The following is a 25589-nucleotide window of genomic DNA, read 5'->3' on the forward strand; positions in this document are numbered from 1 at the left end:
TGAAAAACGTGTAGTGAACCCGTAAATGTAGTATTGCAGCACAATAATAATGAAATACCCCTTTTGCTCTTTTGGTTTAATCTCCTTGGATGTTTGAACTCTGGTGTTTACGGCGATTGGTTTAGAAAAGACAGACTGTCACTAATCCGGAGCTCAGTTCTGTTCAGTGATCTTTCTACAATCTGCACATGATTTCCATTCATCTGTTCATTGTTACCAGCGATATTGGTATAAAACTCCGTGGGAAGTCCCAAAGTCTCGGTGCTGTATAGGTATGTGCATACCCTGATAAACCTGTAATCAAATCCGTAATTTGGTGATTAGCTACCTGCCCTTCCAATAGTTATAGGTTTATCTCTGAACCACGGATATCTTCATTGACTGTAGTAATCCATCACCGGCCACCGGTCTGATTTCATCATATTTATGTTGCTGAATTGTTTTCTTATCACACTTGAACGATTGTCTCTCCCATAAGTATTCCACGTAATCGGGCTGATCTGCCTTTTCATGTATTTGGGTTGATTGGGTTGATTTGGGTTGATGGGTGACTACACCGTGTTACATCATGTTGTTGAGCTATTTCTGCCGTAATTTACATTGGAGTATAGTGATTTAACTTTCTGGTTTATTGCAAAACAGGACACACTTTGGAAAGGAAATATTAGATTTAAAACTGTAATACATTGTATCATATGCATATATAATGACAAAAAAAGAAACAAATATTAACGTTTGCACTTGACATGACATGTCATGACATCTGTGGGATTGAATAGCCTATATGCATATATTACTCTCTCTTTGCACAAAACAGGTCCACCTATCAGTCTTGAGGTTCTAATTAGGTTAATTTTGAATATAATATCAGAACCATTTTTGTTAACAGATCATTCGATAGAAATTGGTTTATTTTTAATTTAATTCTTCCCTGAAAATTGAAGTGGTTGGAATTGTCCCTCTGTTTTTCTGTTATACCATGCCACAGCACAAGAGGGTGGTGTTAATGTTGAGGTGATTGAGTGGTCAAAAATGTGTGTCTGTAAATGTTTTGCTCCTTTGGATTGCTTTGTTTTTATGCCCTCAATAAAATTGATGAATGGGGTGTATTCCCTCTTTCAACTTACAGAAAGGACGGAAACGATCCACCCTACTATGAAGCTGGTGTTGGGTGGCCATTTTGCGCATAACCCACACCACTTTAGAGGGAAGGGTTTCCTTAATCTTTCTGCTTACAATCGTGGGGAATGGATGGATATCCAGACTGAGCTTTATGTCAGAGCTTCGGGTCGTTGATGCTTCTTCTCTTATCAGACATCACGTGATCTCCGTCTGGCCTTGATTTAATACAAATCCAGCAGATTGGTCTAGATGCAGTTGTTTTGGTCCAAGAGCAGCGCTGTTTCTTCAGATATGACTGCCATTATCTTTTAGACTGTGGATGCGACAGCTGAAAATGTTGTCTACTTTCATGGAATTAATACCATCCTCTTTACTGTTTATACACTTGCCAGAATGAGACAGAATGGGCTGCAAATCCCCTTTTATGGAAGAAAACATACTGTTAATGAAGTTACAAATAAGAATGAGCCACTGGCGATATGAATACTTATTATTTAATTGTTTTGTTACTGTGACTTTGATTAATCTCCAAAATAGGACTTGTCTGTAAACATATTCTAAACACATTTTATTAAAATGGAGCACATCATACAGTAGCTTGCATTTATATGGCGCTTTTCTCACACTTAAAGTGCTTTACAATGATGAGGGGAATCTCTCTTCAGCCAACACCAATGTGTAGGCATTGCATGGCAGCCATTTTGTGCTAGAACACTCACCACACATGAGCTGAGGAGGGAGGGAGAGAATGATTTTTAGCCAATTAAACTGGGGAATGATTAGGTGGGAATTGGGAATTTAGCCAGGACAGTCTTTGTGATTAGTGTTGTGGGGGCTTCATGGACCACAGTCAGTCAGTACCTCAGTTTAGCATTTCATCCAAAATACATCTCCTACAGCATAGCGTCCCCATCACTGCACTGGGGCTCCAGGTTTACTGCATTTGACTAGAGTCAAGATCACCCTCAATTGACCCACCAACGGCACTTCCAGCAGTAAATTTTCCCCTGAGGCCCTCCCACAAAAGTACTAACCAAGCCCACACCTGCTTAGCTTCAGCCATTCAGCTGTAGCAGGGCACATAGTGGTATGGCTGCTAGCACACATTGGTGTTTATATTAAAAATATATATCAAATCCAAGACTATTCAATATGATATATAATATTTTATTATAACACAAAACACTTATCCTGTTGAATCATTTCGACCATTTTCTATATAATTCTTGTGCTATAGCCTATTATCTTTCTGTAAGCATCTCTTTGAAACATGCACTTTTTAAATCTCTGTGTATACTCAATGATGTAGAAAATATCCCTTGTCAATAAAAATATGATCCTGTGATCATAATCCTGGAAAAAATAACAGGGTTACACTGTTTATGTGAATCTAAATCATGATTTACAAAGCAATATTTCTGAAAGTGAGCACAAGGCACAACATTTTAGCCTGTAGCCATGTTTACCAGTAGATGGTGCTGCTGTTCTGTAAATTCAACTTCCCTAACATAAATTAATACATCTTAATAATTTATACAGAAATATTTCTGGGCTTGAGATTTCCTTTGAGAATGTTTGAGCAAGTATAATATTTTAATAAAAGTTAAAAGTTAAAAAACAACAAAAGCAATTTGATGTGAGGAGAGGATGAGAAATATGATTTGATTTTATCTTCCATAAATAAAGCAGCATCAGTTGGTTATACATCAATAAATAGCAGCCTCTTGTTAATAAGTGCTTGTTTAGAATTTCCCTAGATGAGTGAACTGTGCAAGTTTTCTTACTGAGAGATTAGGGAAAGCCAGAAATATGGTCTAATTTCTAAAACTAATCGCAGCATCCCATGACAATCGTAGTGGGCATCTAAGAGTCTGTAGCACTTTTATTTTCCAAATTGGTCACCAAGGGAACCCAGCACTCGAACCACGCCCTCAGTGGCCATTCTGTACATCCTCACTTTTTGGATTTTGGGAGCTTTGGTGACATCCAATTTGAAAAAACTTTCACATCATGTCACTGCTCATGAAACTGCAGGTGGACATGCTATGAGGAAAAAAAACCCAGCACCTTAGCATACTGTATCTACCTCCCACTCTCCTGCAAGGTTTCTGTGCTGTTCCTGGTCTGCATGACTGGGTGGGGTCACATCCTGCTTGACCTTCCTGGATGAGGTCATATCTTGGTTGATCTTTCTGAATGGGGTCACAGTGCCTACAGGTCAATGGTGTCACTGCTAATGCTCAGAGCGTCGATCTGTCGACACACCCTGATGAACTCCTCCTGGACGGCCAGGTCCGTCTCGGCTCGCTGGTCCAAATTTTCCTGAGAGGCGGAGGCTAGGCCCAAGTAGCATCTGTGGAACTGCGTCCCCTGGTCTGAGCTGCTTTGGATGTCTTGGCAGTGACCACACGCCTCACGGCTGGGACAAAGGACCACGGAGGAGCCGTCCAGGGAATGCCTACCCAGAGAGCTGGAGCTGCTGCTGCCCCTCCTGTGCTCCGCCCACTGGATGAGGCCCGCTTCCACAGGGGTGGGGCCTGACAGGGAAGAGCCAATCAGGGGAGGCCCAGCCTCTATCGCTAGGCAGGAGGCGGTGCGGTACAGGGCCTGGTCACCTGAGCTCTCGGCGGCGGGTGGGGTCAGGCTAGCGGAGCCGCGGCGGGGGGCGTGACGGGGGGCGGGGCTAAAGAGGCTGTGAGGAAACAGGGCGGGGCTGAACAGGGCCTCGTCGATGCTGCGGCGCAGGTTGATGGGGGAGGGCGGTCGCAGGTCGCCCGTGGAGTCGCTGTCCAGCTGCAGGCTGGCGTAGGAGGAGCCTCTGGACCCGCCTATCACCTTGAGGGGCGTGTCCGTGTTCGAAACGGAGCGGGACAGAACCCCGCCTCCGTGGTACAGCAGGTCCAGCCCCTCCAGGCTGCTGAGGTTGGGGTCCACCAGGGCGTAGAGGGGCAGGAGCTCGGACCCCACCCCCTCACAGATCGCCAGCTTCTCTTGCTGGCGCAGCTCCCATTCGCTCGCCATGGGCGGGACTGCCTGTTTGGTGGACGCGTTGCCGCAGCAACCCCGGCAGCAGAAGTTCGTGGCCCAGCAGCGGCAGGGGCGGAGTGATCGGCGGAGAGGGGGTGTGGCGGCCGAGGCGAGGGTGATGCACACGCCCACCTCGCACAGACGGCAGCTCAGTTGGAATGCCCACCAGGGCCAGGGTTCCAGGGCGTGGGGCGGGGCGGTGGGCGGGGCCAGGGCCAGCGCATGGAGCATGGCGTAGAGCTGCAGCCCGGCGCACGCCAGCATGAAGAGCGCGGAGAATCCCGCCATTACCGCCGCTCGATCCCACCCCCTGCGGATGGGCAAGGTATTGCTCAGGTGGTAAACGTGCTTGGCGTCGGCCCGCGTGTAGCAGCAGAAGATGAGGTACGTCACGGACAGGAAGGCGATCAGCACCACAAACACTCCTTGGGATATGAGCAGGAGCCAGGGCCACTGGGGGAATGCCTGCAGTACCAGCAGGGAGCTGAAGGTGGCGCCAAAGTGCAACAGCAGCAGAACTGCCAGGGAGCAGGGCCGATGGCAGGGGGATCCGGGGAGTCTCACGCGGGAACGCAGGGACAGGAAGAGGAAGGCCGCGGCGAAGGCCCCTGTCAGGCAAGGGAAGGGCACCTGGTGGAGCAACAGGAAGTTTGCTGCCGGCAGCTTGTCCAGGTGGGCGTACGCATCATAGAACAACGAGAAGGCGCGGCTGGAACTGGCGGCCAGCAGGAACAGATGAGCCAGTGCCAGGTAGCTGCCTCCTGGGGGGCGGAGCAAGGGGAGGAGCAGCAGGTCGAGGGCGGAGAGCAGGGCCGCCACGACGAACAGCGAACCCACCCCGAACACGTGCACCTCCCAGGCCACGCCCCAGGTTGCCATGGCGTTGTTCCAGTCTGCGTGCAGTGGCACCAGCAGCAGAGGTGGGGCTGGGGGCGGAGCTGGGGGTGGGGAGGGGCCGTGTGATTGGTTGTAGGCGATGTCTTCAGAGAGGGCGGGGCTCCAGGTGCTGTTGGGTTTGCAGGCGCCACTGTCGCCATTACAGTGAGGGACATGAGCAGAATCAGGGTCTCCCGGTTCTGATGGCCAGTCCCCGCCCGGGGCAACATCTGCAGAACAACAACAGAAAACATTCCCTTAAAAAGCATCAAATATTACCTTTAAAGTAAATATTATCATAACCAACGGCAAATATGACCTTATCAAATGGTAAATATTACCTTACAAACTGCAAATATAGTCTTGAAAAACTGCAAATATTACTATAAACAACAGCATATTTTATCATAGATTGTTGGTTCCCAGCCCTGGTTGAAGAAAGATCGTTCTCCTTATTACTCAGCACTTATTTAGTCAATTAAAGTAGCTATTGAACAGTTAACTCGCTTCACCTGTTTTTTTATTATTAAATAGCTTCCAAACGCAATCACCCAGGAGAACGCATTAGAGAGGCGGCACTGCCAGGAAGCCATGTTAACGTAATGCACTCGCAGTTATCCACCGTTACTGCGGAAAAGCAAACTGGCCCAGGTCCAAGCCCAGTAAAAGCTAATGGACCCGTTAGGAAGTGCTACTGGCGTGGGTCAGATAAGTTCGCGCTGAGCTGCAGTGCTGACGTTCTCATCCGTGCCCGTTTTTAGAAAAGAAACTGCTTGCTACAACAATTCATTAGCCATGTGCAGTAATTATTCATATCTGTGATCACAGTATCCTAGACTGAGAAACTCTGAGAAGTGGCAAACTTTGGGTGCTGCACAGGGTACGGTCCACCATGCTATAACTTGGCGTATCTGCCAGTGTAATATAACGGTAAGATGTTGATAGCAGAGGGGTTTATTTTTTCCGCTGCAGCTTTAAAAGTGCTCTTGTAATTTTTCATCGTGTGACTATAGACGTTTAAATTTTAATCTTGAGCTTTACCAGAGCAACAAAATGTGCACTGGAGGTCCAATGCAAATGTGCTATTAGCACCGAATGTTCTTTTTTATTACTTAATTATGCAAGAGAACTCTACATCAGCACATATTTAAATATATCCAAAGTAAGGATAAAAAAATTACGATCACTTGGTCTCAGTTGACTCATTTTTATCGGAGCATAATACTGTATACAGTACTGTGTACATGTAGAAAATATTACTATTTGGACAGCCAAAATGTATTACCTATGAGAGCATGTCAAGCAGCCAATGCCTGTTGTCTGTGTCAATACTGGTAGCTGCTGGTGACGCTTCGGACCAGTGCAGGCATGGTTAAGATGTGCTGAATATACATGAAAATTTCTACATTGCATTAAAGTTGATTTATATTCAATATCTTTTCAGAACACATGTACTCGGAAAAAAGACAGTGCAATTTAGAATTTTTCTTATTTTCAACATATCCTATGAAAAAACCAAAACCTACAATGCTTCTGCCTGACTCTCAAAACGATATTATATTTTCATCGGATATGTTGATCATAAGAAAAATATTAATATTATCTTATAATTTATCTTAAAAATACAAATACAGTGCTGGTTTCAGCTCCATGCCTCCTGAAACATTAATACATCTGTGTGTGTGTGTGTGTGTGTGTGTGTTTGTGTTCGTGTGTGTGCATGTATGTGCATGTAAAACGCCCTCAGTGACAGTACGAAGTTCTGACATTTGACACAGATGTTTAGAATAGCTGTGCGTGTAAGACTCATTGTGCCGGATTTATCCAGACAGGGTCAGGCCTGTGAAGACTGCAGTTATAATATAATAAGGCTGGTAATCTGAGCGCCATGTTACCGTCGTTTTCTGAAACAAAGCCTGCATTGATGTTCCTGCTGCATTTGAGTTATAAACACAAGAACACCGCCCCGTCCCACAGAGTATAGCCTATCACTTAGCCTCCTAAAGGTGATATTCTTATACCTGCATTAAATAAACAAGCTGTATTATGATGCCATAGTGGACATAAGATCCTATTAGGTGGGTCCTGTTGGTTACTTGAGTTATCTAAGCTGTTTTTTTCTTTTTGGATCACCTGAGTGAGTTATTGGGCCAGTATTTTTGGTTACCCGAGTAACCAAACACATACACATACTGTTTATTCTATAAATGTAGGGCTATGTTAATAGCTTCCTTGCACAGGGAGCAATTTGTTTTCCAATGAAGAGATTAAATCTCTGAAAGAACCAGAGACAGAATGTCTGTCTCTTGTCTTCCTGTGTCTGTGCCGGCAAAATTCAATTAGTCTCCAAACGTACTGTCAACTAATAGACTGGAGCTGTACTGCTGTGGACAATCTGCAGGTGAATCAATCTCTGTGCCATTAAAGATACTGTATCAAAGATACTGGAACAAAACCAGCAGACGTGTTGTTATCAGCCAGAATATATATATATATATATGCTGTGGCCACTATTGCTTAAGTGAAACAATTAAAATGGGCGTATTTCTGTGGTCACTGTTAATTAAGAAATAAAACACATGATCATATATAGGTATATTTCCTGTCCTTGATATTTAAGTAATTAAACACAGATTAGGGACAGGTTACATTCCTTTGCTCACTGTAAAGTAATTAACCATAGGTTAAGACTTAGGTATTTTTCTACAGTTACTGATAATTAGTAATCCCTTGCTGATAATAAATAGTCCCTCATGAAGCAGCTAAATGCAGATTAAATCTGTGTATATTTCTGTAAAGGATATTGATGTCAATATTTGGGACAAAACAGATATTAAAATATTCTTAATTTTCATGACCTCTCTCCTGAGTTTTTTCCATTATACCAGAGGGAAATAAGTCCTGATTAAAATATCTTTTCTCAGTTACCCAGATACCCCCCCACTTCTGCTCCATATAACACTATTCAGTGGACCATCTGACTGTTTATTACACATGGGAACAGCTTGACGTATACTGTATCACTGTTGTATTAATGTTGTACACTGTAATAAGAATACTGTAAAATTTACTAACCGCTAACCGCAGTTAGCTTGTAAGTTATTGTTATACATTTTACAGTATGTTTACTCTAATAAAATTTTACAGGATTACTTTTTACACTAACTTGCTGGCAGCTACACAATTATTTAAAAGGATATTTTTTTACTTAGGCCTAATTATACCCATGCATTATCTCACCTGCTTATTCCTAGTCAGGGTTGCGGGGAGGCTGGAGCCTATCCCAGCATGCATTAGGCAAAAGGCAGGAGTACGCCCTGGACAGGTCAACAATACATTGCAGGGCACACACACATACCTACTGGCAATTTAGAGTCCCCAATATTTTTTATTATTGTGGATGCATCCACCATTTTAAAGTAGGCAGTAATCACTGTGTCTTAGAAATCTACCTGGGCAGCTGTCTCCCTAACATGTAGTCCCTTCTGGTCCTGATGATTTCAGCTGAAATGGTCTTACCTAGCAGAGAAATAGTGCACACGCTTGTTGTAGCGGTAAAACCGCTCCAGCGTCGAACCAGTGCCTGGCACCATCAGTGCACCCATGATGCAGTGCTGTATCCTAGACATCACTGCTTCCTGCTATTCCATTTCTGCTGGGCCGTTGATGAAAGCTTTAACTGTGCCCAGTCAAACACATAACAAAGCGCTTTAATTTCCGCTTAATTGATTTTAAACGGCTGCATTGGCTGGAATACTAACAACTGGAATTTTAATCTAGTCCAAAGGGGCATGTGTGCAAGTTCTCATAATGCAAACTGGATAGAATAAACTCTTGGGTTACATTTTGCTCTGTTTTATTTTCTGCAAGTTGTGTCTTATGAACTGTCTGTGTAATTGTGACTTTGACCTGCTGGAAAATCCAGGAATGCACAAGCACAGCGCACTTAGCTGTTAAAAATACATCAGTTATATGTTTAGAGAGTGAAGATTTCACAAATGCATTGAGTTCAAACGAGTTATTAATGTTAATATAAACCTATTAACCTATTAACCTAAATCTAAATATACTTACCTAATTAGCCTAAAATGAAGGCTTACCTTTGGCTGCTGAAGACTTTAATATATTCTGTCAAAATTAATTAATTTTTAAAATCTATTTATCTACCTAAACTATAAGACTATAAGAAAATAAAATAAGCTGATTGAATAGAAGTGAATTTTAACATATAATTTGACATTGAGAAATAGAGAGAGAGAGAGAGAGAGAGAGAGAGATGGTAATTGTGTAAGAGACTGCAGCACACTCCCGCATGACTCTGTTCGCTTGTGGAATACTGATCCACACTGCAGCACCGAACTCAATTCTCACCGTGCCGGTTCTTTTGTAACGCACAAGAACAATAAAGTCTGTGACTCTGCACACTGTGACGGGCTCTATGATTTGTTACCTTTGCAAGCACACCCATGTTGGCGCATACACACACACACCCACACACACACACACACACAGGATTTATGAGGCTTTATTGCCTCATAAATCTGAGACCGAATCATGTAAAATGAATGAATCACTGGTGAAAAAATCACATGACAGGAATGGAGCGGCTGGTTGGCTTACATCCTGGCGATTCGGCAGCAGCCGTCAGCGTTTGGGTCGGTTTTTGTTCCTCCCCCTCCGGGGCCCCTCCGTCATCGGGCGCGGTCGCCTTCGCTTCCCCGTCCTCCGTAGAGCCGCCCCCGGTTTGGGGCATCCGCTTTCGCGTCCGCGCACCCTTCCTCGTGGGTCTCCCTCCAGCCGGGCCTGCGACGGGCCCCTGCCCCCCCGCCTGTGGATCTGGTGCTGCAGACTCGGGAGGAAGAGGAAGGGCAGGTACCTTCCTCTCCGGGGTCCCTGTAGGAGGTGTGCTTCTGTTTGGTGTGGCGGCAGATGGCGCTAATTCTGGCGTAAGCCCCATTGGTGTCTGGGAAACAGTGCCCTCCCCTTTGAGGCTGTGAGTAGGCTGGGGCATGAGGTGAGGAACCTGCCCCTGGGCTGGGCTTAAATCTGCAAAATCACTGGTCGAATCTGTTGGTAGTTCTGTATCCCACAGCCAGGGGGCAGTGTCTCCGCTTATGGAGGTGGATTCTTTGCCCAGGGAGAGTCTTGTACCCGGCTTAGGTAGTAGAGCTGTGCTTTTGGAGGTGGAGTCTGTTAAAAAGGGTGGGATGGCTGGCCTCAGGCTCTGTGTGTTTCCTGCGTGGGGCAGACCTTGCAGGTCAGAGGTCAAACTGACAGGAAGTGAGAGCGGAGAGGACCCTTCGGGCTCTGAGGGGACGTCTACGGAAACCCAGAAGGGCCAGAGGTCACTGGCGTCCGAGGACCGGCGTAGGACGCTGGGCTCTGCGGCGGGCCGTGCCCAGGGCGGGGTCCGTGCCGGCTGGCCTCCGGTCGGGGGCGTGGCCAGACAGGAGCTGAACTGCACCTGCCACAGGCCCAGCAGCAGCACCCAGCTGTGACCGCACATGCTGGCCTCATTAACACAGGGGTGCCCCTTCACGCTGTGTCTCCCATGTTCCCCGTTCTCCTGGGCCTCTGGGCTGCTTTTGGGAATCCCTGGTGAGGGAGGAGGGGGATCATCTGGTAGCAGACACAGAGACAGAGCACACAGGCTAGTATTTTATTCCCAGCAGAGCTACAGTACAGAACCGTTACAGCACAGCTCAGTTCAGCTCAACACAGCTCAGCTATAGGCCAGCTACAGTACTGCTTCAGCTTCAACTGAACACAGCACAGCTATAGCACAGCTACAGTATAATACAGTTACAACACAGCTCAGTTCAGCTTAGCATGCTTACAGCTCAGTTCAGCACAGCTACAGTACAGCTGCAGCTGAAGCTCAGCACAACACAACCCTCTCTCTTTAAATTCTGAGCCGATTTGTGTTTTCTGCTTTTCTTCATCAGGAAAAGTGATTACTGTCTGAAGCCATTTACTTCTTCAAATGTCTTGCTACTTTTTTTGCATTAAAGCAAAGTCATTTATTGTCTGGTGTTTAACTTTGCTAAATCGGTGTAGGTAAAAGTAGTGGTGCTCCATTTTGCCGACCTTTGAAGCACATTTGACTGCATGCGGAATCTAGAGACAGAACAGAATCAATTATTGACTTGGAGGAGATACATAATTCATACTAAACATTAAGCACTGCATGCTCAACTTTGGTAAGCCTGCACCGTACTCCTCGTTGGGTGTGTTAGTTAGTCTCATTTCAGGGACGACAGCAAATGTGACATTCTTTCCTGCAGATTACCGATTTGCCAGCCTGTCATGTGGAAACAGTGCCCTGAATGATGACACATGACCTACATTTTAACCCCGCTATTTGGGGAGATAGAGACACAGATTCTACAGAATTCCCAGACAGCCAACTCCTGAGTTCTGTCCTTTGGTTCTTAAGTACAGGAGTTTCTGTTGGTATATCACAGGACAAACCACCCATCACCACAGTATTGTCCTTGGTGACACCCCTTAATGGCTTTTCAAAAGATTCATCAGAATGGATCGTTTTGTCCTCATTGCTTGGAGGCATAACTTTCAATGTTCTGAAGCTGGAGCTGAGAATCTGGTGACTCTACAGAATCTGCAGTGCTGAGGTGCTGCTGTGTTGTGGTGCGTAGCGGGTGGAGTGCAGCTTTTCTGATATATTTTTACTGCACTCCAATCGGTCTTTATATGTGTCTGTCCTGCCTGAAAGTAGAAATGTGTGATTTACAGAGCTGGGTTGCTCCAGATGAAGCAGGGAAAGACTTTGGCTCTCTGCTTTATGAGGCAGTTTGGGTTTTCAGCAAAACTAGCCATGTTCAGGAACAATAAGAGCTGCTAACACAGGGAGATAAATGGGAGCACAAAGATGTCTTCCAAACCAAAGAATTCTGGGTAATGTTGTACATAGCACTGTGCTCAGAGGGAGATTCTCGATGCGAGAAGAGAGAAGTACACCTACACACGCATACTCATGTATACGTACACACTCACACATGCCTGCACACACTTATATTCACGCACTTGCACACACATACCTACACTACATATACTCACATTCCCACACTCATGAATACACGCACACACACACATGCTTTAAGCCAGTGCAGGACAACATGACTGTAGATATCAGCTGATAGATTTTTTTCCCAGCTGTGCCTAATTGAATGTCCTTACTGACTAATAACCAGGGGCATGTTCCCGTTATCCCCCCCCCCCCCATTTTCATTGCCTGAAAATAATCATCTCCTGTGAGGCCAAGTCTCTCTGCTTAACATCAACCATGCAGTGCTCGTACTGGGTGCTTTTAACTGTTGGCTATGCCTTTTCGTTCCGAATTGGTTTCATTTGAGCAATCATGAAGCCATGCTGAATTGATTTGATATGTTTGGAGTCATGTAGCCATGTTGAATTGTCATTTGCTGTGTTTCTGTACATCCTGCTCAGAATAAGCTTGTTATCTGGAGCACAGTGTCCAGTGCAGGTGTTTCCTGTGGTCTCTCTCGGAGCAGTGTGTGCTGCTTCCTGTGGTCTCTCTGAGCAGTGTGTGCTGCTTCCTGTGGTCTCTCTCTGAGCAGTGTGTGCTGCTTCCTGTGGTCTCTCTGAGCAGTGTGTGCTGCTTCCTGTGGTCTATCTGAGCAGTGTGTGCTGCTTCCTGTGGTCTATCTGAGCAGTGTGTGCTGCTTCCTGTGGTCTCTCTGAGCAGTGTGTGCTGCTTCCTGTGGTCTATCTGAGCAGTGTGTGCTGCTTCCTGTGGTCTCTCTGAGCAGTGTGTGCTGCTTCCTGTGGTCTCTCTCTGAGCAGTGTGTGCTACTTCCTGTGGTCCCTCTTGAAGCAGTGTGTGCTGCTTCCTGTGGTCCCTCTTGAAGCAGTGTGTGCTGCTTCCTGTGGTCTATCTGACCAGTGTGCGCTACTTCCTGTCGTCTATCTGACCAGCGTGCACTACTTCTTGTGGTCTCTCTGAGCAGTGTGTGCTGCTTCCTGTGGTCTATCTGAGGAGTGTGTGCAACTCTTAGAGTATATAATATGTAGAGACAGCGACACCAGGAGAAACCTATGGGGAGCACATCAGAACCACGAAGTACAATTTTTTCACTCAACAGACATGCTCAGTTGTGTCTTTGGTCACATGCCTAAATCACGTGTACAAGGAGGATAGTGCATACATAGGCTAAAATAAATAATCAATAAAAAAATGTATATCTTTGTCTGTGTGATAAGAAAACAATATTTTACCTCGGAAAAATAATAAGTGATTTTTCTTCCTCCATCCATAATGCATGGAATTAACATCAGTATTTGAGTGGAAGTACTTTATTTTTGCTGTCAAAAATGAATGGAACCCAATGGGGAAACTTGCTTTTTGAGCGAGAATCATAGGTATCAGCAGGGGGCAACATTACATCCGGTGCTGAGGTTGAGAACCGAAAGCTGGCCCCTCGGTGCAACTTCCTGTGGCCTCAGAGCAGTGCGCACCACTTCCTGCGGTCTATCTGAGCACAGTGTGCTGCTTCCTGTGGTTTCTGCTGCACTCTGAATCTCTGTCAGCTTGAAAATGTATGCCAACAGCTTCTTAAGAAACAAGGCACTGAAAACAGGAATCAGACCCCCATTGGAAAACAGACTATGTTTACAGTGCTGACAGGGAGTCACAGGTTTTCATAAAGAGACAGTACTCAGTTGAAAAACATCCTACTGGATCAGCATTATGTAAACCATATGCTTTTTATAATACAGTGTTTAATAATACATTTTTATAAAATCATGTTTGGTATAGTTGGAAAGCCAGTTTCATGGGGAACAAATTTGTGTCTTTGGTAGTGTGGTACAGTGGGCACTGACTAAATATCTTGGTACCTATGAGTCAGCGCCCAGCCCAGGCTGTGCTACAAAGGTTAACCCTGTGTGATGGGCTTGCAGAGATAGCGCAAGCAGGATCATTGATGTACTGTTTTGTTCTGATTGTGACCTTCTTTGATGACCAGTGGGTTGTTGTTTGATCTTTGGGTGTATAAGCGGAAAAGTGGAATGGTTCGGGGAGACTCGTCAATACGACCTCCTGCCTGACATTCACGTATAGTCATTTCACCATTCACATTTTACAGTGCACACTGTGTATTGCTATTACCGAATACACGTTACAATAAATTGCGTCCACTTTAACCTGACATTCCTCTTTGACTCTTACCACTCACCATAACTCAGGTTGCCAATTGTATCTTTGCAGGCTACACATGCCAGGGGCACATTCGCATCTACCAAGATAGATAACAATCTGTACAGAGCCACAATACTGGTGGATCATTTGGTAAATGTTAAATGGTAAATGGACTGCATTTATATAGCACTTTTATCCAAAGCGCTTTACAATTGATGCCTTTTTGCAATCATTTGCAGTCTCCTTCTGTGTATAACTTTTAGCACAGAAAAAAGGTTAAAATGTTATTTTGGAGTCAGATAACTGAGCTATCATTAAATTAATCCCATTCCAGTAGTACCCTGTAAGACTACATGTGTTCCTTCACCGCTCAGATACTTCTGCTGTTTGGTGTCTGAGGGGATTCTTACACCATGATGGCACATGCAGACAAGCTTACTACACAAATGCACACACTCACTCTACACACATGAACACTCTCACACACACTCTGCTCACATGGACACCCATATTGCACTCATACACTCACATGCAGCACTCATACACACTCATACACACCCATGCTGCGCTCATACTGCACTCAAACACACACACATACACATGCTGCACTCATACACACTCATACTGCACTCATAAACACACCTACTGCCCTCATACACACCCAAACGCACTCATAAATGCACACATACTGCACACATACACTCTTATACTGCTCTATACACACATTCTGCACTCATACACACACAAATACTGCACTCATGCACACTCATGCACACCAGAACTCACTCATACTGCACTTACACGCTCACATACTACATACATGTAACACTCATATACACTTGTACTGTGCTCATAAACTTATACTGCACACAAACACACACACACACACTCATACTTCACTTATGTACACTGTATGCTGGTGCCCACCACAGGGTGGTCTTGGTATTTCTTCCATTCTATTCTCCTGCCTCCTGCTACTTCTACCCACCACCCTGGTCCACCATGATCCAGTTTGATGTAACTTGCTGTCCCTCTCCTGGGAACCCAGGGCATTTGTACATTTTCTCATTCATTCAGTCTGAATTACCCCAGCCCCCCCAGTCCCCCCCCCCCCAAAAAAAAAAAAAAAAAAAAAACAAACAAAAAAAAAAAAAAGACAATCTGGGCTCACCTCAGGAATCAGAAGGAAGGAGAGACAGCCTGCTGAGAATAGAGAAATCCTGAGATCCTTTCACTGAGCCACCACAGATATCCGACTGTGTGTGTGTGTGTGCGCATGTGTGCATGTACGCATGCATGCGTGTGTGTGTGTGTGTCTGTGTGTGCTGTGTGTGAAATGGGTGTACATCTGTGCGTGTCTGAGTGAAATTGAGTTCCAGCTTCATGCATTCCCTCTGACTCTCTCTCTCTGTCTCCTCCTCTCATTCTGTCCCATTCCCTCATTCTTCCCTATCTCTCTGGCATCAGTCTCCTCCCCTCTCTCCCCCTCCCGCTCCTCTCTCCCTCTCTCCTGCCCCACAGTCCTCCGTTCTCATCCGTTTCTCTGCTGGTCACATACACAGTGCTTGTGGTCACAAATCAGTAAGTAAATTATTCCTTTGCAAAAGCCTATCAGTGCTCTGTGCAGGAGAAAAAAAAAACCTGCCATACATGCACATACACACGCATACATGCATGCCTGCATGCACACATGCACACACATAAGCAGCAGAGGCAGAGTTAGTAGTTAGGAATATGAACAGGTGATGGAGTGCAAGCTTGTTGCCCTGACTGGTGCATTCTGTCTTTGTACTGTGATATATCAATATTATTCCTCTATAATGAAGTCCTGAGCGTCCTGAGTCTACCATGAAAAAATTTGATTCCTCTCTGACAGAGTTCTGGGTCTATATACTGTGATGTAACAATAGGATTTTTGTTGCTGATGGCGCTCTGGGATTCTGTACTGTGATGTAACAATAGGATTTTTCTCTGATAGTGATCTGGGTCTTGGTTCATTGATGTAACAGTAGGATTACTCTCTGATGGAATTCTGGGTCTCTGTACGGTGATGTAACAATAAATCTCGATCTTGAAATCACAAAGCTCAGTTTAGTTTGCAAGTGAAAGAAAGTTTGAGTACGGGGTAATGTGAAAATTTTCTGGTGTTATGTTAGTGTGATGCTAGTGTTCACATTAACGGCTAATATGTAAATGCAACACACAAGTAACATCGTACCATTAACTGCGAAGATAATCTAATGCATCACACAGTAAAATCCTATGGGTTAATGTGACCTATGAATGTCTCCCCTAGTCCACTTTCAGAGACATCACTATTCGTTTTGGTCTTCAGTAAGTAACAAAACCAAAAAGGGGACATTGACACATTGAGGATATCGGACCCCATAATCTCACATCATCTCTAAACTTAAAAAAATTATATTGGAATGAATTTATTGTTGGTTTAAAACAGTGGTATTCAACCTGGTGTGGACTCATGGCCACTAAGACTAACAATTTTGTAGATAATGAACAATTCAGGCAGAGCAAATGATAATGAGCGAAACCTACATTAATAAGTTAATAAGTTTAAGGAAAAAAGAGAAACAACTTAAGCACATGCGTTTGGCAGCCAAATTAGTTGCATTAAAATATTCATTAATCTAATGTTAATATGGGGCAGCAGCAGGGTCATGTGACTCATGATGCTGTGCATGCCCCACCCTCTCTGACAAGAGAACAGCGAAGTAACTCTGCAGCTGACTGTTCCTGCGGGTGGGTCACATGGTGCCTCCAGTGGGAATGGGGGCCTTAATGGAAGTCAGCAGGGCTAGTTGGTGCAGAGAATTACCCGGGTGGGGGGTGGGGGGGAGTCTGTACAGCAAAAAGCACCTGAGAATGCACTGCATCGTGTGAGGAAATATTGTAGTGCAGTTTTTCTGTTTATGTAACTGTGAGTGTCCTGTGTGTGTGGGACTATGGGAGGTTATTTATATGAACCATAATCTAATGAGTCCGAATGAGATTTATGAAAACCTGTGGTGCAGTTGTGTGCCTTCATAAGAACATTTTGTTGATGTTCTCAATATCAGTAAACTTCTTGCTTTTCCCCTGTTAAAAGAAAATGTAGAACAAATACCTGGGGATGGCGCACTGTGCATTCTCCTTTTATGGAGTTATTCCTGCCTAATTAATGTGTTCCCATATCTTGTTATGTTTAATATAGGGTATGGGGTAGTGTGTTAGAAGTTACAGGTTAAGTGCTGTTGAGGTAACACATGTAAAATAATCACATGTGCATTCTATGTACGTGTGGTTCCTTGAGTCTGGCCACAGAGAAAGTACAGTGCTCTAAATGCTGATAGATTGCCTTTTCTGTGATAGCAGATATTAACAGAGGATGTCGCCCAAAGAAAAACACATGTTGATGTGGTTTATTGTTGCTGCGCAACAGGAAATGTAGAGTTGAAGGGTGGCATGATAGCAGGGCATTGTGCTTTATCCATCGGTCCACTGTGCAAGGGACCTAGAGATGATGAGGCATGCTGGGATGGGGAAACAAGCTGACGGAACACAAGCCATTTCACAGTATTCCGGAACTCGGAAGACAAGAGAATGGGTGATTGTCATGTAATAATACCTCTTTGTTTGATGGCAACAATGCATTGTTTATTCCACTTTGCTTTGATACAGTATAGCGTATGCACATTCAAAAAGTCATCACCAATGTTTTATGCCCCAACAAATATAATAAATGCACTTTGAACAGTTCTAAGGGAACTCTTGTTCATGCATTTTGGGGCTTTTTTTAAAGCTGTTTGACCATCATAAATTTAATGTCTAACAGAGTTTTGGGCATAGCTCTTTGGTGTCTGTATTGTATTTGTTCTTATGTTATTTTGTTGTTTTTATATACTGAGCGAAGCTTTAAACCAAGATACAGTTTGTTTGCACAGTACCAGGCTTCTAATTCATTTTTATTGCCAGGGTAACAGAACTCAATGCGTTTCAAAGAAAAGATTGTTTTCACAAAAGATATTAGTCTTCACTTAGTCAGCCTGCAATGCCAGTATCTATCAATTACCAGCTGTCATAAAGGGGTTCTAATATAGTGGGATGTATGTGTGTGTGTGTGTGTTGGAATCATGGGGGAACAGAAATGAACAGACCAACCTGCCCAACACAGCAGCGTTAATCTGCGAGGAGGGAACCTAACGCCACCATACAAAGGAGGTCTCGGAGGGACAAAGGACTAGATGGCGCGGGTAAATAAGTGACCTCAGCAGCGGTCCCGGACCAGGGGGTGTGGTTCCTCTGCCTGGATGCCTCCGAAAACCGTCCCGCTGAGGCAGGATCTACCAGCTTTACCCCATCTGCTCCGCTTCACAGCCCAGACCCACAAAGATCCCCCCTGTGCCTCTGTCAACAATGACCACACCGCCGGCCACAGACTCTATAGATGCACCAGATGCTCTACTCCACCCTCTCTGCTCCCATGCAGCAGACTCTGGTTAGTAACCAAAGTTTCTGGTGCTGTGCTACAGCACAGAAGATCAGCTGCCGTGGTGAATTTCAAACTGGAAATGTCCAATGGCAGGGACAGAGGGAAGCCTGTCAGCGCACAATCTGTGGTGGAATCTAAAGCCACGTTTCTCAAAACCTCTGGCCTGCCAATAGCCAACAGCTGAGTGACCTGGAGCTGAAACCCAGACAAAACCTCTGTGATCCCCGGGGGTCATTTTTAAATAATTTACCCCAATCAACTGTTTCTACACCAAAAGTAATTGTGTAGGCTTGTGGAACATGTAAATGAATGGTGAGAAACCAGAAGCTATCACAACTGTCACATGACAGTGTTCAGTTAGCTCATATATATATATATATATATATATATATATATATATATATATATATATATATATATATATATATATATATATATATATATACAGTATATGGCTGTACAGTGGTAAATTAGGCAGATACATTTACGTACATTTAAAGTCAGTCACAGTTTGATGACAATTCATGAGATTATGATTTGTGATAAAATGGATGATATATTTTGACGATATAATAGCCTTTTGTTAGTGTCTGTCGGTTTGTCCAACTTGTCCAAACAAAAAAGGACTTAACAGAAATATTATTACTGAAATACTGCAGCCAAAAAAACAAACAAACAAACAAAAAAAAAAAAATCAACAACAAGCAACTTCTAAGTAGTTTCAGAAAAAAAAATTGTCTACTGACGTAACTCTCAGGAGATTTTGTCGCCTTATATCTTTAAATAGTACCTGAGCCTGGAAGTGCATTTAACCAGTGTGCTAAAGTTGTCAAATCCCCTGCCGCTGCCAAGGGGAATGATGGAATGTCGTCTAATGCAATATGAACTGTGTGAAAAGCACATGATTGCCATTGGACAGGACACACAAGAATCATATTCACGTTAATTGCGTCACCGCTGGATTCTGAAACATGAGGTGGAAACCCAAAGCCTGAATTGTTATGCAAAATTGCTAGTTATTATTTGAATATCCAGTGCCGTTAATGTGTGCAACGTCATTATTGATGAGAAGTACAGTAAGTGACGACAATCTTGCCATTACTAGGTCTTTTCCAGGACCCTAACCCAAAAATGCGATCACTGGGTCTGTTCCAGGACCTTTGACGGGTGAGGGCTGACTCCTTTGAGGGGTATATCGTACTGAAAATTCCTGCTTAAACTAGCCCGACTAGCTAAAAATTAAAACATGTACAACTATGAATAATTTGTTCAAATAGCCGATATCATACGAAGCCCATATAAATCGAGTTTAACACAGATACTGAACTCCTCGGCTGCCCCTCCCATAGAGCCTACGTGTCTATGGCCCCACCTACTGGCTCTTCAAGTAACTGCTTTAAAAGATAATTTTAAATTTAATTGCGTAATTACGCAACGGCATAGCATATAACCCATTTAACCCCCATTTAAATTGCCGAAGTCTCTACCAATCTTTTTCCATCTGTGAATATTTTTTGGATGACTAGATGCTTATGTAAAAAATCGCTGGGAAAAATCTGGGCATTAATGGGTTAATACTGATTATTTACAAAGATGAAACACTTTCAAAACGAATATCCACTAATTTATTAAAGTGTATTCTGGACTACGGCAGTTTCACTCCAGAGGGACACATGCCCATAATAACGGTGCTTGTATGGAGCTCCGCATCTTTGTTTGACTGTGGCAGCTACGCTCCAGTTCCGGGGTATATTTGCATTTTTGCGGAATGGGCCTGTGAGGGGAGCAACCGGAGTGGAACAACCAGAGTGGAACAGGTATAACTGGCTGCTTTCTTGAAGAAACCTAGCTGGATATAGAGTTTACATGTTGCTAGCGGCTTTAAAGTTGATCTAGGACAACGTTCGAATGCATGCCTTTAGCTAACCCTTTGAATGAGAAAGATAATAGGAACTGGAGTTTAAGCTGCTTGTGACTTGACTACTGTACCATTAGTGTAAAGCTGACTGAACGTATGTCTGTGGCTAACTATAAACACGCAGTCTAGGCTACTTCTAAAACTCTGTTCTCGTTTAGACTCGGGCAGCCGTCGGATATGTTGACACATTCCTTAAAGAAGGTAGGCTGTGAATCCTATTTTTAAAAAAATCTAAACTGTTCATTTATCGAGTGTGCGGTTGTCATACAATACAGCTACAATTCTGGATGCACACATTGTCGATGGATAACGTTTTCGAGAATTTGCGTTAATTTAGGCCTCCTCATTCATAATATCTCATCGTTTGCTTGAAACTTGTTTTCCTGTACAAATTCGCTATGCATAGAGAGAAGCAATCCAGCTGCAACATTTGACACAAGTCATTCGAATGAAAACGTTGGTACCAAACAACACGTGGACCGTGCAATAGCCTACGTCTGGTTCGGTGTTAATAACCACAAGATCATATATTTTACCGTGGAACTTTTGAATGGCTGGGCATCAAATTTGTTGAACAGTTGGTATCTGTTGGGGTTTACAGATGAATACTGTTAAGAGTACAATACTGGAGATCTTTTAACTTCACCAAATCTCAATGTCACGGTCACGGCCAACACTTGAATCACATAGGCTAATAGGTGTGACCCAGTGTAAAGATACATAATATGAATATGATTATACTGTGGAGGGTTTTAATAAATCAGCATCAAAGTTGATAGTATTGCAGTTTCAGGTGAACGCTGTTAAGGGTATCATGTCTGAGATCTTGAACTTCACAAAATCTGAATGCCCCTTACGGCCAACTCTTGAATGGCATAATAAACGTGACCTTGTGGAAGGAAACATATAATATGATTTCACTGTGGAGTTTCAGAATTGAGCATCAAAATGGATACCTTTTGCAGTTCACATGCAAAAACTGTTAAGGACACTGCAGTGGAGATGATATAACCCCACCAAATTAAACAGTCTGTCCAGACTACCCCTTGAATCATAATAGACATGTCCTAGTGTAATAAAACAAATAACAAATACTAAATACAAAATGATCTTACTGTGGACATTTTTAATAACAGAGCATCATATTTGGTACCTAGTGCAGTTTACAGGTGAAAACTGTGTGTGTAGATAATATACGGTCACCAATGAATCTGAAAGTTTGTGCAAACCAATACTTGAATCACATCATGCGTCTTATTGTATGGAAACCTGTCATGACATTATATTATGGTGGACCTTTATAATAAATGAGTGTCAATGCTGGTACCTATTGCAGGTTACAGGTGAAAACTGCTAAGGGTACCACAAAGTCAAGAAGTATTTTCAAAACAACACTTCAATCATAGTGCCTGTTTTGAATACATTGTGTATTAGTGTAATGCAACTTAAAATGAAAACTTTTTTTATTCTCTGAAATATTAAATAGGTTACAGGAAAGGTGGTGATCTTTGCTTTACCTTGGTTTACTCCTATCTACTTTATTGATTATAATGTTAAATGGCCCGTTCTAACTATTTTATGGGGCTGTTAGCCACTTCAAAGCGAGAGCATGCCCCGCTTAAACGTTTACCTTCTCTTCACAGGTCTGGCTGGCTTATAACATTCGGACCTTGGGCACGGCCATCTCCATGGCGGCCAGGCCCGTGACGGCGAGCGGGGTCACCGCTCACAAAATAAGCAAGAAGGTGACGTTCTACGCGAACGAGTCCGCCGCCGCCGCCGCCGCCCACGGGCCTCCGCAGGTGGGCGGAGTCAGGCCGCTGCTGGTGCTCTTCCCCTGGCTGGGGTCCCGCCCCAAAGCCCTGAGCAAGTACTGCGAGATCTACTTCCGGGTGGGCTTCGACGTGCTGATAGTGGAGAGCGAGCTCAGCCAGTTCTTGTGGCCCCGCTGGGGGCTGGAGTACGGGGCCAACATTCTGGACCTGCTGCAGGACGACCGGTTCGTCTCCCGCCCCCTGCTGGTGCACGCCTTCTCCATTGGTGGGTATCTGTTTGCCCAGATGCTAACGCACATAGCACAGGACCCCCAGCGCTACCGGGGCGTGACGGAGCGGGTCCAAGGTCAGGTATACGATAGCCTGGTGGACGGATCGCTGGAACGCATCGCTGTCGGTAAGTTTTCCTGGAATCCCTCCCCCTCCCCCACCCAGCTGTCTGTGTGCAGCTGTCTTTAAAAAAACAGTACATGTCTGCTGAAATAAGTCGGTCCAGAGTTCTGCTGCTTGGAGTTTATTTTCAATGAGAGTGGTTTGCCACACAGTCAGCCCAGTCATGTATTTTCTCTTATTATGCGTAGAAGTGTTGTTAAGACACGTGCACTCTTCTTATCCAGCAATACACGTGGTGTGCGTTAGTGTAGTGTAGTGTTTAGTGAACTGGACTTTAATATTCTCTGGTGGGAAGCTGCTGTTGTATTGGTGATAACCTGAGCTGATAACAGCATTCTCTAAATGCCTGAATGTTCAGGTCACTTCCTCCACAGTGTAAACATGAACCTAGAGCATGAATACTGCTGGCTTGGCACCAGCTTTGCTCTCTGACTAAACCTGCATGTTGCGCTTATGCAAGTAGTGCTGGGTAAGAATGTAAATGTGTAAATGTGTGATTGTAAATACACAGATGATGGGCAGTGAGTTTGTGGGGTGGATGTGAGGCCTTAGAACCTATGCCTTCTTTTTTTAGGGCTCGGGAAGAGCATGTTCCCCAACTTTGAAGGCCTGGTGAGGTGGCTAAGCCTGCTCTACTTTCGGGCGTTGAAGGAACAGACCCTCGAGCAATTAAACAGCGCCGTGGTGGAGTTCTGGAACAACCCCATCACGGCGCCCTCGCTCTTCTTCTACTCCGAGGACGACCCTCTGTGCGACCCCAGGAAGCTGGAGGAACTGATGGAGCTGTGGAGTAAGCGCGGGACGCCCGTGCAGTGCAGGAAGTGGGCACGGTCCATACACGCCGGTCACCTGCGCCAGCACCCGCAGGAGTACCTAACCACCCTGGAACACTTCCTGTGCACCCTCAACCTCGTCCCCCTCAAAGCCAAAATATGAAAATGCCACTCACCCACCAAATCAGAACAATAATAATGGTTTACATTTGTCTCTTCACCGTGTGTCCATGACTGGAAGATAAAGGTCTTTTCATCACTTAGGATTGGGTTAGACAATAAAAATGACCATTCATACTTACTATTTTGGAAGCAGTTACAGTTGAGGCCAAAAGTTTAAATGCACCTAGGCTTAAGATATTCAAACTCAGTTTTTCACAGCTCCGCACATTTCACGTTACCATACATTTCTTTTGGCAAGTCAATTAGGGTATCTACTTTGTTCACATCAGAGATAATGTTAAAACAATCGATTAGAGACTAGAGATTTATTTCAGCTTTAATTCCCTATATCAGAATTCCAGTGGGTCAAAAGTTTACATACACCAAGTCGACTGTCTCTTTAAACAGTCTGGAAGATTCCAGAATTTGATATGATGACATTTTAGAAGCTTCTGATCGGCCAATTGTCATAATTATGAGTTAATTGGCACCTGTGGCTGCATTTAAGGGCCTACCTTTAGAGCCACTGCCTTTTTGCCCTTCATACCATGGGAAAATCCAAGCAACTCAGCCAAGAAAAAAATTTAGAAAAAAATTGTGGACCTCCACAAGTCCGGTTCCTCCTTAGGAGCAATTTCCAGACAACTGAAGGTACCAGGAGCACCTGTACATACAATTGTATGCAAATATAAAAACCTTGGAGCCACACAGACACTTCATCGTTCAGGAAAGAGGCACAAATTAACTCCCAGGGCTGAGTGAACTTTGTTTCAAAAGGTTCAACTGAAACCCAAGACAACAACAAATGAACTGGTGAAGGGGTTGGTTGGAGGCATCGGGTATCATAGTATCTACATCCAGCATTCAGAGAATCCTGCATCTCCTTGGCCTGAAAGGCTGTCGCGCAAGGAAGAAGCCCCTACTCCATGACCAGCATAAAAAAGCCAGAATGAAGTTTGCAGGTGATCACCAGGACAAAGACCTAGCCTTTTGGAGGAGTGTTCTCTGCTCGGATGAAGCAAAAATTGAACTGTTTGGCCATAATGATCAGCGCTATGTATGGAGGAAAACGAGTGAGCAATTCAAAGGCAACGCCACCAAATACTAACAAAGTGTATGTAAACTTTTGACCCACTGACAATTTCATATAGTACATAAAATCTGAAATAAATCTGTCTCTTAGCTATTATTTTTAAATGACCTCATATGGAAGTAAAGTAGATACCCTAATTGACTTAACACAGGAAATGTATTGTGACATGCATCTGACTAGCAAGTGTAAATGCACAAGTGGTTATTTTCTGGATACAGTCTAGATACAAGTTGCATGAAATGACCAGGTGTAAATGGGGCCTTGGAGAGCTTTACCAGTGAAATATATTACTTTGCATTACATTTGTTTTAACTGGCACTCCAATGTAAAGTGTCTGCAAGAGGACGCAAGTACATCCGCCTGAGTAACCGAATGAAATAACTCACTCATTTGGTTTTACCTCTTGGTTAGTAAATTGTTTTATTGAAAATACTCAGGGATCTGCAAGAGTGTTTTCCAATTTTACCTCCATCGAACGAGCTGCAGTCTTTCAACCGATATGTTTGACCCAGGTCCCCCGTCGTCCTCATACATTGTTTACAATACAGGCTGTTCTCACTGATTTCTGGGAACTTCCATGTTTTTGGTTTGTTACGCACAACTGAAACACTATTTCACACTGTCTTAGTTCTGCATATATGCTTGTTATGAAGGTGCCGGAATTCCAGACAGGTGTTTGAAATTGTGTGTACTTTTTCTTTTAAACTACAGAAAAAATGTTTTCGATATTTTAGCCATAACAGTAGTTCATAGTGTCTCAGCGACTGAAATACTGCCTCATTATTT

The 25589-nt window shown here is 44.1% G+C and overlaps 2 protein-coding genes across 4 annotated transcripts; one reads left to right on the forward strand and one right to left on the reverse strand.

Moving 5' to 3' along the window:
• The first annotated feature begins 140 nt into the window (after nucleotides 1–140).
• Nucleotides 141–23987, forward strand: LOC118231689. Of its 2 annotated transcripts, XM_035425766.1 has the most exons (4): nucleotides 20106–20506; nucleotides 20766–20808; nucleotides 22251–22779; nucleotides 23350–23987. In XM_035425766.1, the coding sequence occupies exons 2-4, from the start codon at nucleotides 20785–20787 to the stop codon at nucleotides 23709–23711; spliced, it is 915 nt and encodes a 304-aa protein (XP_035281657.1). In that variant the 5' UTR covers nucleotides 20106–20506; nucleotides 20766–20784; the 3' UTR covers nucleotides 23712–23987. The 2 variants fall into 2 exon arrangements, with proteins under 2 accessions (XP_035281658.1, XP_035281657.1); XM_035425767.1 differs by lacking the exons at nucleotides 20106–20506; nucleotides 20766–20808 and adding an exon at nucleotides 141–272.
• LOC118231686 (proline-rich transmembrane protein 4-like) lies at nucleotides 1674–15674 on the reverse strand. Of its 2 annotated transcripts, none has more exons than XM_035425759.1 (3): nucleotides 15375–15674; nucleotides 9646–10620; nucleotides 1674–5255 (listed from the first exon to the last, which is right to left on the reverse strand). In XM_035425759.1, the coding sequence occupies exons 2-3, from the start codon at nucleotides 10529–10531 to the stop codon at nucleotides 3334–3336; spliced, it is 2808 nt and encodes a 935-aa protein (XP_035281650.1). In that variant the 5' UTR covers nucleotides 10532–10620; nucleotides 15375–15674; the 3' UTR covers nucleotides 1674–3333. The 2 variants fall into 2 exon arrangements, with proteins under 2 accessions (XP_035281650.1, XP_035281649.1); XM_035425758.1 differs by having other exon boundaries at nucleotides 9646–10644.
• Nucleotides 23988–25589: the final 1602 nt, after the last annotated feature.

The sequence above is a fragment of the Anguilla anguilla genome, chromosome 7, assembly GCF_013347855.1.
Source record: "Anguilla anguilla isolate fAngAng1 chromosome 7, fAngAng1.pri, whole genome shotgun sequence".
NCBI classification, from domain to species: domain Eukaryota; kingdom Metazoa; phylum Chordata; class Actinopteri; order Anguilliformes; family Anguillidae; genus Anguilla; species Anguilla anguilla.